Here is a 12818-nt window from a genome sequence, read left to right on the forward strand (position 1 = left end):
GGGGTATTGTCATGCTCTAGAATGTTATTGTATGCCGTAGCATTAAGATTTCCCTTCACTGGAGCTAAGGGGCCTAGCCCAAAAAACAGCCCCAGCCCATTGTTCCACCTACACCAAACTTCACTGTAGCAGCACTTAAAGTTGACTGGGGCAGCTCTAGCAGGGCTGAAATTTGACTTGTTGGAAAGGTGGCATCCTATGACAGTGCCACGTTGAAAGCTCCTTGTTACGTTGAAGTTCAGACTTCTGAAATTGTGGTTTTATCCAGTAGGTGGCAGTGTGACGAGTCCGGAGCAGCTGAGTGAGGAGCCCACCGCGCCCCCGGTGATCCTCGCACTGGAGGAGCCCCTCCCACCGGCCATCAAGGAGCACAAACCCCTCAAGAGGAGCTGCGCGGCCGGGCCGCCAGCCCGCAAGGCGGGGGGGGAGGAGTCCGACAGCGACTTTGAGTCGGACCCGCCGTCGCCCAAGAGCAGCGAGGAGGACGAGCCGGAGGAGGACGAGGGTCTGAACAGCGAGCACGGCGACTTCAACGACGACACGGAGCCTGAGACCCTGGGCCAGCGGCCGCTGCTCATGGACTCTGAGGACGAGGCGGAGGAGGACGAGGACAAGCACAGCTCCGACTCCGACTGCGACCAGAGGAAGGCCAAGACGCGGCCGGGCCGGCCGGCAGGAGGTGAAGTCGCCACCGCGGCGGGAGCTGCCGGGACCAAACCCGGCCCCAGCCTGGTCACCCCCCCCGCCTCGCCCGGCGCGCCGGCCCCGGACCCCGCCGGGGGGGAGGTGGACGTGTTCGGGGCCGTGCCCTTCCTCGGCGGGGGCCAGACCCCGAAGGCGGGCCCCGAGGGAGCCGACATCTTCTCCAAGGCCCCGTTCCGGCAGGCCAGCCAGGAGCAGGCCATGGACGAGTTCGACGTCTTCACCAAAGCGCCCTTCAGCCGGAACCTGTCCCGGACCAGTAAGAGCGGCGACGCCCCCGCCGGGCAGACCCCCCCCGTCTCCCCCGGCAGCGTGGACGTCTTCGGCTGCTCCCCCTTCCAGCCCAGCCACCCAGCGGCGCCGCCCCCCCAGTCCCAGGGCGGGGAGGACGTCTTCGGCCCGGGAACCTTCGAGGAGTCGTGCAGCCCCCAGCAGCAGAAGAACAAGCAGCGCAGCCTCCAGAAGCTCACCTCCCGCCAGAGGCGCACCAAGCAGGAGAGCGCCGGCGGCAACGGCAAGCGGCACCACGGCACCCCCACCGGCGGCAGGAAGAGCGGCAAGCCCAGCTACCGCACCCCCGAGCGGGCCCGCCGCCACAAGAAGGTGGGCCGGAGGGACTCGCAGAGCAGCAACGAGTTCCTCAGCGCCTCCGACTCCAAGGAGAACATCAGCGTCGGGGCCAGGGGCGACGGCAAGGACAAGGGCCCGTCCCTGCCCGCCGAGGACGCCCTGCTGGACCCGTTCGGCGCCAAGCCCTTCCACCCGCCGGACGGCGGCCGCCACCCCCAGCACCAGGGCGACCTGAACCCGGCCGGCGGCAGGTCCCGGACCAGCTCCCTGCACGGGGCCTTCGCGGACGGGAACAAAATGGACGACTTTGGCGCCGTGCCCTTCACGGAAATGGTGGTCCACGGCGGGACGCAGCAGCAGCAGCAGCAGCTTCCCCCGCAGGTGGATCTGGACCCTTTTGGAGCCGCCCCCTTCCCTTCCAAACAGTGAATGTCTCGTCTTCCAGCACACATTCACACACACGCACCGTGGTGTTATGCAAAGCCTGTGAAATCCCGCGACGGAATCCTCTAGGCCCGTGGCTTTGCGATTCGCCTACTGCCCGCATCCAAATTAGCTGGTGATACTCGCTAACGAACGAGGACTTAAAGATGCTTTTTTTAAAAACTATTTTAATACGTAACGGACTTGGAGTTGAGGAAGAATCCTGTGGAGTATAGATGATCTATTCTAAATTTGATATGCATTACCTTTAGCCTGTACCTGTTCGCTAAAGAGCCTCGTATGCTGCATTAATTCATTTTGTTCTGGAGACGTTTGCCAGAGACCTTGTCCTTAACTTTGAAAGGATGAATTCCACTCAGATTGTACTGTGATAATGAGCTTGCTCCATCGTCAACTGTTCGAGTGGCTGCCAAGCTCTGTGTGTGTAGGCTTCCTACGTGATCTGCCAATAAGATGAATTTCACACCGCAAAGCCTTATGGGTAAAGTCCCACCCTGCTGCACAGTACAGTACCTCTGAACCATCACGCTGAACTTGTGCATATATCTTGGCTGAATGATGCTTCAGCATAGGCCTTTAAAGTTTTATTTCGCCTATTTAGACTTAACATTTTCTATGTATATTTTTACATTTAGGAAGTCAGATACTCTCTTGTATTTCAGTACATAGAAGCATTTCGCTGTGGTGAAAATTTGTATTGCATCTTTTTTTTTCTTGAATACTAGAATGAAAGGGATTTTTTTGTTGTTTTTATTCCTAAACAGTTAGAGCTGTCACCAGTGACATTCTAATACGGAGTCTTTACAAACTGTAATTTTAATAGGATTTCGCTGTTAACAGTTGAAAAAATGTGGGTAAGGAGTACTGCTCATTTTGAATTTTGCTGTGATCTTTTTTAAACCAAATAAAATCACAGTATTACAGATCATAGATTAAATGTGAAGTTTTATAATGTAGCAATATGAAATGAAAATCCGTGTAGTTATTTGGGACTACAAGTACTGCCAATTCCTTCTGTTGATGCCGATTAACCAGACTACCATTGTCAAAGTAACTTGGCAACAGCCATTCATTACGAAAAGGGAAATGAACCTAAATTACGCTCTCAAGATCAGACGGATGTAAGAAAGGGTGACAAAACCTCCCGGATCAAAATTATACCAATTAAGTGCACTTTCCACATTTTACGCTTCCGTTTGATTTTCTTTTGTACTTGAAAGAAAAGGAGAAAAACGGTTATGGCTTATCTGGATTTTCAGGTTTGGCTTTCCCATGCATTTACTAGCCCTAAGCCCATTAAGGCTAATACGGCAGTCTTATCTTTTTTCCCTCTACTCCTAACAGTCCTATTGAATTCTTTTTTTTTTTTTTTTAGTGGCATAGCTTTTTAAAAAAATTTTTTTTACAGTTCTAACAGACGTTTCCCCCCTTTTGTTATATTTATGTTGTACTGCTGTCTAAAAAATGCAATAAAGAGGATGGATTCGTTAAAAAAAGTTTTCTGTCATAGGGCTGGGTACTGTCGCCTTCTTCACGAAGCAATACGTTTCCCGGTAAGGTTTCACGATACAAACATTGCTCATTCAGTACCATTTTGGAAGAACCGCAGTCACTTGGTTGAGGGGTTTGTTAGCACACTGGTGCGGTGTCACAGGTGCTAGCCGTTCGGTCATTTTGATAAGGAATTTGTTTGAATGGTTGAACTAATTGAATTTATAAGAAATGTGGTTTAGAATAAAAACAGCTGTAATGTTTCAAGTGGGTTTTTTTGTTTTGTTTTTGTAAAACACTGGTGTTTGGTCACATATTGCTATTAGATGGTGAGTACTGCATTGTCAATTCCACAGCCTACCAACATTTTCATGCTTTTCCCCTTTTTCTTCCCACATTGAAATGTCCTGTAATACTCACCAGCTACAGTACTTATTGCTGCAACCTGCATGACCAATTTTGGCCGACCAGCTCTTGCTCTCCGAAACAGCCACTGCTCCTTTTAACACAACTGTCAAGCTTGCAGACTTCTGTCAGAAGAGGGCGCTTTGTGTGCAGCTTGGAAGAGCAGAGCAACGACTGTCATCCCAGCAACTGAATCCCTTCATCCAAGGCTGAGTCTCACGAACCGGAGCTGCGGTTTAACTGGACTAGCCACCCAGCAACCCTCTTCCAAGGCGTTTTTGTTTGCAAGGTAAATGCTAGTCGTTTCATAGCAGTTACAGACAGTAATTGCATTCAACAAGCTTCAGTTGTATTTACAAATGGCCCATCACCATATATAAAAATAGTCATGCTTAATATAAATGAAACAGCCCATTTAGATTAGTTTTCAGTGCGCAACATATCCAAACTCCAGTAAAAACGTCATATGGTTTTATTCATAAAGCACACATGCCCATCAAAAAGTTTCAGTATCAATAATGATAGACAGTTGATATTTTACAGTGTTTAGCTTGTAATGTATACACGTGCACAGAGGACAATGAGAGAAATGTAAACATTGCTGCAAACAATGATCTACCCGTGCCCATCTGAGCAAGGCATGAGCCGCATAATTTGAAAAAAAAAGACATAAAAATGCCAGCGACGCAGGCTCAGTGCACGGACTCTCCTGCTTTTTAAAGGGCACCTCTATCAGAGGTATTACAGCTCTGCAGACCTCTTAGCGTTTTGGTTTGTAAGGGGCTACAGTGTCTAGCTCCAGAGCATGTAACAGTGTTTGGACTTTGCCTGGAAAATGAATTCAGAATCGAGGCAAAAAAAAAGAAAAGAAATAAGTGTCAACACACGCTTGGTCCATTTGTAAATCAAACTTGACCGGTGTTGATGATACTGACATATTGTTTGCACAGTCGGAGGTATGACGCATGAAAGACAAGTTCTGTACAGAGCCTAAACAGCCTTTCTTGTTGAACGCTTTCCTATATTTAGCAGGAATTTACATGTATTTTTCCTTGAAATAAATTACACTAGAACAAGTGCCTGAAGGACAGTTTCTAATCAAATTAAGAAATAAATAGGCTATTGTACAGCTGGGCTATATCATTACCATACAGTGCACAGTTAATGCATGCTTCTGCTAAAATAACTAACGAAAACACTGATGCAAACATTTAAAATTCTCTAAAATACTAAAAGCTCCTGACTCAAATTATGCTAAACGAAATGTGCAATTAACCACACTACTCCACATTTTTATAAAGCTGTAAGGCAACATACATTAAACCTGAAGAAGATAACTACAGCAATAAATGCAACAGATGTGTCAACATTTCTTAGCTGCGGGTTCCACAGGCTTAAAAGCACGATCATAGGTTAAACTTGGGGCTCCATCTTAGGTTTACGTTTCGATCGTGCGTGCTCGTACATCGCAGACAATTCCAAAATGGCCGAAAGTAAATAAACACGCAACTGAAGTGCGTCTTTTTTTCCGAATTCGTTTGCTGGTTCAAGAATGAGGTACCCTACCCTGCTTTAGACTAGGCGGTATAAATAAAATAAGAACACTGACAGAACCAGCACGCGCTTGTTAGTGCGCGTGAAGGGTGATGAATAATCTTGGAACCGTCCCGGTACCAAAGTTAGAACACAGGCGATGCAAAGGCACGGTGCCAGTGTTTGAGCCTCATGCCGTTATCGCCCATGCAGTAGGCCTACCACGCCGAATGTCTCTCAACGCGCGTTCGGCCATTCTGTGCCGAACCGACTCGAGTGCAAATACTTCCGCAAGAACACTGATCGCTCGCGTGCCGCGGATGCGCCGCCTACGGTTAGAACGATGCCCCTAACCAATGACTGCCTGATTAAAGCCCTATCTGTCAAACGCACTTTCAAAACAAAACGAAGAGCAGCTATTAATCATAATTTGAATATTAATGGGATTTGAATGACGATAGTTTAGATCATTGCAACAAAGTCGGTGGGTGGGTGGGGAGGGGGGGATATGTAAATGTTGCATTCATGCGAAGGTGGATGAACGGCGGGCTGTCGTGTATAGAATCATTTGGAGAGGGCTAGCTGTAGAGCCCTTGTTTTGGAGTTAGCAGTCCCAGTGGGGCTGTCTACAAAGCAGGTAGGCCACACAGGGCATAGTGTCGAACCCTTGTCCATAGAAGGCTAGCTCTGAAGTCCTTAGAGTCGGTGCAGGTATTGTGGGCAGGGCTAGCCACAGGGCCTCAGGCGTGGAGAGACTGATCGGGGCAGGGCTGGCTGTGTCTGTAGTGTGTGATGAACACAGCCGACTGGTGCCACCAGTAGAACATGATCACCACCAGCACGTGCCAGAGCTGGTGACTGGAGCCCAGGTAATTCAGCTGGCCTGTGAACATGAAAAGTTTGTTTGGCACAAATCATATCAATCATATCTCCTCTCTCACAGTGCTCTACGGAGCCAATTTAATCAAGTCTGAAATCTAAACAATTCCACGTGAAACCACATTTTAATTAAAAACACCCCGTGGACCCCTAATACTCATCTACGCAGAATTTTCCATTTGACAGCTGCGAGACATTAATGTTGCGTACTCAATGAGAGGCTCTAGACTAGAGCAGGACTGCCCAATCCTGTTCCTGGAGATCTGCCATCCTGTAGGTTTTCACCCCAACCCTAACAAAGCACACCTCATTCAAAACCTGGAGATCTCCTCGAGCTGCTAATTGGTAGAATCAGGTGTGCCAAATGGAAGGGTTGAAATGAAAGCCCACGGGATGGTAGATCTCCAGGAACAGGGCCGGGGGCAGACCTGTTGTAGTTACTCCCTGAACACAGTTGTGAAAATAACGACAACGCACCTGGAAAGTATCGCTCCGGAACTTTGGAGACGTAAACGACGAAGGCCACGGCCGCTATCAAGTACATCACCAGAACGCGAGGGACGAAAGCCTGCGGACGGAAACGAAGACTGAAGGCCCGGGGGCTGGAGGAAACACGCTCAGACTCTCAAACAGTTCATCGCAAACCGACAGAAGAAAAACCAACACAACAGAGCACAGCGTTAGGAATGTGTTCTGCAGGCTCAATGTTAGTGGGATGCATCGCACGCTGGACCGAGCCCAGGCTCCTCCGTTAATGAAGGCGACCGGCTCGCCGGCGCCACCTGCGGGACGGCTCACCTGGACGATGTCGGCGCCGAAGCCGCCGCTGAGCCAGACCCAGTGGATTGTGGGAACGACGCCGTAGCCGGCCACCGAGCAGAAGATGGCCAGACGCAGGCGGTGCCACTGCTGCGTGAGGTAGTGGGGGTGGATCTGGGCGAAGAAGACGCCCAGGATCATGGCCAGCACCGCGATCAGGTACACCTGCCGCCAGTACTGGAAGGGAAACAAAAGGACCGAGAGTCCAACTCAATGCAAGCTCGCCCGGCATCTCGCTACGTCCCTTCATTTAAAAAAAAAAAAAAGAATAATGATAATAATAATAATAATAAAAGAAATGTATCAGGGGGCTGTCCGTCACCGACCTGGTCTAAACCCGTTGTTTGTATCTAACATTCTGCGTCAAAATTAGACAAGTTTTATTCTTTCGTGACGAGTTAGCAAGCTGGCTGTTTTAATATCCCGCTACTACTATTGTCGTTGTGCTACATTATTAATTTGCAGAACAGGGGGGGAAAACACTAATGCTCTGCGTGGCCAAATTGTTTTAACGTTCTCTTGCCAAAATCTAGAAAAACAAAGGAGTGCGGTTAAAAAAAAGAAAGAAAAAAAAAAAACATTTTTTTTTTTTAAACCGTGAAAGAAACTACTCTTCCACCGTTCATCTCAGGAAAACAGACAAAACAATCTCTTGAGGGACTTGGCTGATTAAGTAGTCACCTAAATGCAATGCTAAACGCTTGGCAGGGGGAGTGGAGATAGCTCACCCACGTGTGAATGTCATATGGTGGGGAACAGGAGTGACGGAATGGTCTATGAACACGGCCATCTGGTTTTAACTGGAGCAGATTTCAGCAGATTCTGGGGCACCGTAACGGAGCCGTTTCCAACACGCGGGGGACTGAGCGAGCCCAGCCAAACTCAGCGCTGCACCAAAAAAAACCGCCACAGGCGAGCAAAGAGGCTGCACTCGCTCACGTCCTCCAAGATCCTGCGTCGTACAGCACCGTGGCTCCTAATCTTTTATTTCTGTTTTTTAAAAAAGAAACAAAGGCATCCCTACCAACCTTATCCACCTTCACTCTCCCACTTTATTTACTGGCACTGATTATGCTCATTGGATGACTAAGAAGCTGGGTAGTTATGAGAACCCTCCAAATTAATTTTGGAATAGATTTTCTTTCAGATATATACACTCAGACATTTCTAGAAGGCCTAAAAGCAAAAGAGCCTTCAGTGCATTTAAAAACATACACGTGCAGGCAGACTTAGAGACGGGCAGACAGATGCACATCCGGACAGACATGCAGAGACAGACAAGCACACCGATAGACGCACATGCGCACACACACACACATTTTCCTGTTTGGAAATGGATGCCAGTCCTGCTTCTGTCTCACAGGTAGCATATGCCCCAAACAAAAGCAGGCGCGCCATCTGTTGAGTGGCCCACTCTGGGAGGTTGCTCCTCGGGCCGCCCAGCAACCGTCCTCCTGCCTGGGACCCCTGGGCTGTGCAGCCTGGGCCTGTACCTGTCTGTAACTTGTGTCTGTACCTGTGCCAGACACAGCGCATGTACAGCCAGCTCATCCAGACATAGGCTAAGGCTAAACAGGCTGTTCACATTTCCCTAAAACCATCCTCTCAAAATGACATACATCAGGGGTGGTCGACGCTGGTGCCGGAGAGCTGTGGGATACGCCCATTTTGGGTTTCAGCTCAACAGCTGAAGCTAACTGAACCTTTGGAAACCAGGTGTGATGAGTTAGCTGCATAATTAACTTAAGTTTTAATATATCGATTAAGTAAAGTGCTAATTAGCAACAGAACACAGCTTACCCTGTGGCTGTCCAGGACCAGGGTTGGCTGTCCTGACATACACAGTCAAAACATTACGGACCTCATGACAACAGAGAACACAACTTGGTCCATAGGTGTGAGTGACCTGGTGAAATGCCCATGCTCTTCATTAAAGCTCTAAAGCAGGGCGGCCCCACCCTGTTCCTGGAGATCTACAGTCCTATAGGTTTTCACTCCAACCCTAACAAACCACACATCAATCAACAGCTAGAGATCTCATCAAGCTGCTAATTAGTGGAATCAGGTGTGCCAAATTAGGATTGAAATGGAAACGGACAGGATGGTAGATCTCCAGGAACATGGTTGTGGGCCACAGCTTTAAAAGCTGGAATTAGATGGCTATCAGAGTTTGCCCAGTTCCCTGTGACCATAAACAGTGCAAACCTGCTCATGTAATGACCTTGAATGCCAAGGCTCTCTTTTGAAAAGCTCTTAGACGTACGTTGTTGCAGTAGAAGGCGTAGAAGACCCCGGGGACGTAGCAGCCCAGGATGCCGATGGAGATGCCCGTGTAGTCGAGCGCCGTCCAGCGGCGGCTGCTTTTCTCCGAGCGGTGGCAGCAGAACAGGTGATAGCCCACCGAGCACAGCATGGACACCTGAGCGCGAGACCAACACAAACAGCACTTCAATGACACAGGCCCGAGGGTAACTGGCCCCCGAGCTGAACACACAGTTTATACTTGAAAGCTTCGTCAACAAAGGAGTGTTTCATCACTACAAAGCTCAGTCCAAGGGAATATACACACTTTGCCACTGTCATTAGAGTTTATCACCAGCACTTTAAAATTGCCCATTAATCTATCTCAAAGTGTAGAAGTCTGTCATAAACAAGGTTTAAAAACATGCATCATGCAACACCGTGTTTTTGTACTTAAATTAGAAAATGTAATTGTTTAAAACTAGTTTTGAATTTTTAACTGTTGTATGTGGCACCACACTGTATACTACAGGATTTTTGGTGAAGCTTAACTTGTCCAACCTGTTCTGGCACTAGTGTGGCTAAAAATCATAATTCAGACCTTTAATGTATAAACATCACCAAGGGAGCAAAGTTAGCAAACAACTATGCTGTGGACCTTCACCCAATTGCAATGTCAGTTAAATATGACATGAATTCCAAAACACAGGTTCTCTTTTTCACAGTTGATGGCAAGGGTCTAAAAACACTACAAAATTAGAGCCAAATTAATTAGCCATGTTATACAGGACTGGGCCACTCAGACCTCAATTCCTGTGCATTTCTATATTATGAGCCACGTTTCTGTGCACGTAACTCTACGAATGCAAGTTAAATTCAGGAAAGGCAGTAGTCGTGTTCCACTCTACCATGTACATAGCCCAATTGTGTAATGTGCCGGTTACACAGTCTACATTGGAAAAGCATGCTCCTATTAGATCAACAGAAACCCTGTCAATCTTGTCAAACCACCTGGTTATTTGACAGGCAAACAATTAACATGTGATGATTCGTCCGGCTCACTGTAGACAGAAGAGGCATACCTGAAAGCAGAAAAGCCCTATGGAGTAGATGACGTAGTCCTCTCTGGATGCGCCCGTGGCTGGTAGCACTGTGGTCATGTCATAAAGCCCCAGCGAGAAGAACAGGAAGAACCCTAGCAGATGACTCCAGATGTTCACCGTTTCATTAGACAGGATGAACAAGCTAAGAGAGAGAACAGTTAATACAATTTGTATTACTACTGTGGATAATACTGTTCATTCATTTTTAAAAACACTTATTTGGACATCATGTAGGACATTAAGAATCATACAGCGGATCTCAGAAAAACGAAATAAGCAGTGAATGGGTACTGAAACGTTTTCATATGCATCAGTGGTAATAAAAGCATGAAACTTTTTTCCACTTCACATAGAAGGTTTTGAACAAAAGACCATGAAAACTGCTGCTTACGTCACACTTACCAGACACAGTTCTTAAATAGTCTATAACTCTACCTCAAATTTCACTCATTCGTCCTCAACAACCCTCTATCCTAAACCCCTTCCGTAAGCCTACATGTTAAATTGTTTAGTAGCCTATTCAAATGTGCATCATTTGTAAAAACAAAACTCGTCAAGGGAGGGGATTAACCTACTGTCACTTTGTCATAGTAATGTCTATCCTTAAGAATGATTAATACCTCAGTGGGGAAAGGTGAGGATGTGATGCATCTAGGGAAGGCACTAAATTATTAAAGTTTTGAAAAATAAGACATCGTTACCACTTAGCTACGTGTAAGTGCTGGTGTGGTTTTTACACTCACCTTTTAATACACAGCCTAGACGGAAGATACGCCCGGTACCCATCTGTTATGTATGGATTTTGTCTAAGGTACAATGGAATCTGTTCGTATGTGTACAATCGGATACCCCTTGGAACAAGAACTGGCCAATACTGGTAACTTCCCAGCTCGATGTAGTGGGCACTCTTTAAAATCTTGTGAGGCATGGTGAAATCCTCTGACCACACACCTGAACCTTGATAGCCTGGAAGTACACACAAATCCGAAAGTTGATGTTAGTTTGAAGATTATCGGGAAGATATATAATCACCCGAAATATTCGCGTTTGTCCTCACAGGACCTCCACTGAAAACATTAGGCTAAAACGCATAGCAAACCTCTGGCTTTCTGTAAGTGAATAGCTAGCTAATAATGGCGCTGGATCTTAGCTTAATTAGGTCAGCAAAGTCGTCTCTTCGGTACTTAGTAGGTAACGTTAGTTAGCAAACCTATCCGCCTAGTTAGTCTAAGAACAGCAAAGGCGATCCATAGTTTGATTTAAAACAAGAAACTTACCTTCCTGTTACACTAGGTACATTATGTGTACCGACTGCGCCATTTGGATAGCTACGTTGTGTACGTAAAATATTGTTTTCTTCTTCAAACCACTAGCTCATTAGCAAACAGTAGCCAGTCTATTTTACACGTATAACGAAATCCTCAACTAAGGCTAGCTTCCAAGTTGCCATAGGCAGCTAATATCATTTCTGCGACGCGCATGGTGATAGGCCCTCTGGCAGAGTGTGTTCGCTAGAGTGCCTGGAAAGATTACGCGATTATAACACAGATGTGTCTGGATTATGCGCTGCTTTACTTGGACTAGCCGACCAGACATATTTTCTTTACTGACATACCTTAGTCTTCCCGAGACTGCATAAACCGTAGAATAACCAATGGTTGAACGCAAAGACAGACACAATTACATGTAATAATGAATTGATGCGATGCAGGGATGACCAATACCTCCAGATCCCAGTATTTCCATACTCTTAGGGCCATATGTTCAAGTATAAAACGTTTGGTTTGTAATAGGCTACAAGTGGTACCACAGTACAACAATGTTTTCAGCAGTGTTGATCATTCGGACAATCAAGTACTCCGAATGTAACAGGGAAATACCCAATATTTTCCTTAAAAAACTTTTTTGGCCAGCAAGCATTCACTATGAGTGATATTTATTATCAAGCAGGGGCATGCACATACTTTTTGAGGGGCAGGGGCTCAAGCCAAGAAAAAGCCCAGAAAAATACTGAGAATAAATTAATTTGAGATGAGAATATAAATGAATTTAATCCATTTTATAATAAGGCTGTAACGTAACAAAATGTGGAAAGAGTAAAGGGGTCTACTCCGAAGGCACTGTAGTTACGTGTGTACAAACGTACCCAGCAACTACCATTAGCTTTTAGACTTTCCACTTTCTCTAGCAGAGTAGGTCATCTTTTATTATTATTTTTAACCATTTTTGGCCCAGCAATGCTGTGGGCAGTATCATGCCACGCAATGAGATGGTATGGGTTGTACTGTAGGCTACTTGAGGATAACGTATGGCAGACTGCTGTCAACACATATTTTTAATTAAGCCATTTCACAGATACTTCATGTGCGAGTTCCCATGCCCCGCAGGACTAATCACACTAGGTCTGCCCTCAGTCTTGATGCAAAAGTGAGTTGTTTTATTTTCAAGTGGGGAGAGAGTGTGAGCCTACTCCATTAGCACCCTTAATTTAACTCTCAGCACATTATATCAATTTTCAAGTCTGAATAAGACTTGAATGTCATTGTTATGTTTCTGTAGTTTTGGGCATTACCTCAAATCAACAAGGTAATAGTTAATGAAGAACAGTCTGCATCATCCTGCAAGACTGTT

General features: G+C 46.5%; 2 protein-coding genes across 8 annotated transcripts in view; one reads left to right on the top strand and one right to left on the bottom strand.

The window, feature by feature from the left end:
• The window catches only part of bmp2k (BMP2 inducible kinase), a 44858-nt gene extending 41384 nt beyond the window's left edge, over positions 1–3474 (top strand). For 6 of the 7 annotated variants that reach the window (XM_035380470.1, XM_035380468.1, XM_035380469.1 and 3 more), the window contains one exon: positions 269–3474. In XM_035380470.1, coding sequence (XP_035236361.1) covers positions 269–1701 — 1433 coding nt within the window. In that variant the 3' untranslated portion in view covers positions 1702–3474. The remainder of the gene's footprint in view (positions 1–268) is intronic. The other variant, XM_035380467.1, reaches the window with a different exon arrangement.
• A 2248-nt stretch (positions 3475–5722) lies between these two features.
• paqr3a (progestin and adipoQ receptor family member IIIa) lies at positions 5723–11927 on the bottom strand. The gene is made up of 7 exons (XM_035380472.1): positions 11465–11927; positions 10931–11153; positions 10167–10329; positions 9107–9262; positions 6823–7020; positions 6502–6592; positions 5723–6028 (listed from the first exon to the last, which is right to left on the bottom strand). Exons 2-7 carry the CDS (start codon positions 11113–11115, stop codon positions 5886–5888), a joined length of 936 nt encoding a protein of 311 aa, XP_035236363.1. The 5' UTR covers positions 11116–11153; positions 11465–11927; the 3' UTR covers positions 5723–5885.
• Between the last annotated feature and the right edge of the window lie 891 nt (positions 11928–12818).

The sequence above is a fragment of the Anguilla anguilla genome, chromosome 10, assembly GCF_013347855.1.
Source record: "Anguilla anguilla isolate fAngAng1 chromosome 10, fAngAng1.pri, whole genome shotgun sequence".
Taxonomy (NCBI): domain Eukaryota; kingdom Metazoa; phylum Chordata; class Actinopteri; order Anguilliformes; family Anguillidae; genus Anguilla; species Anguilla anguilla.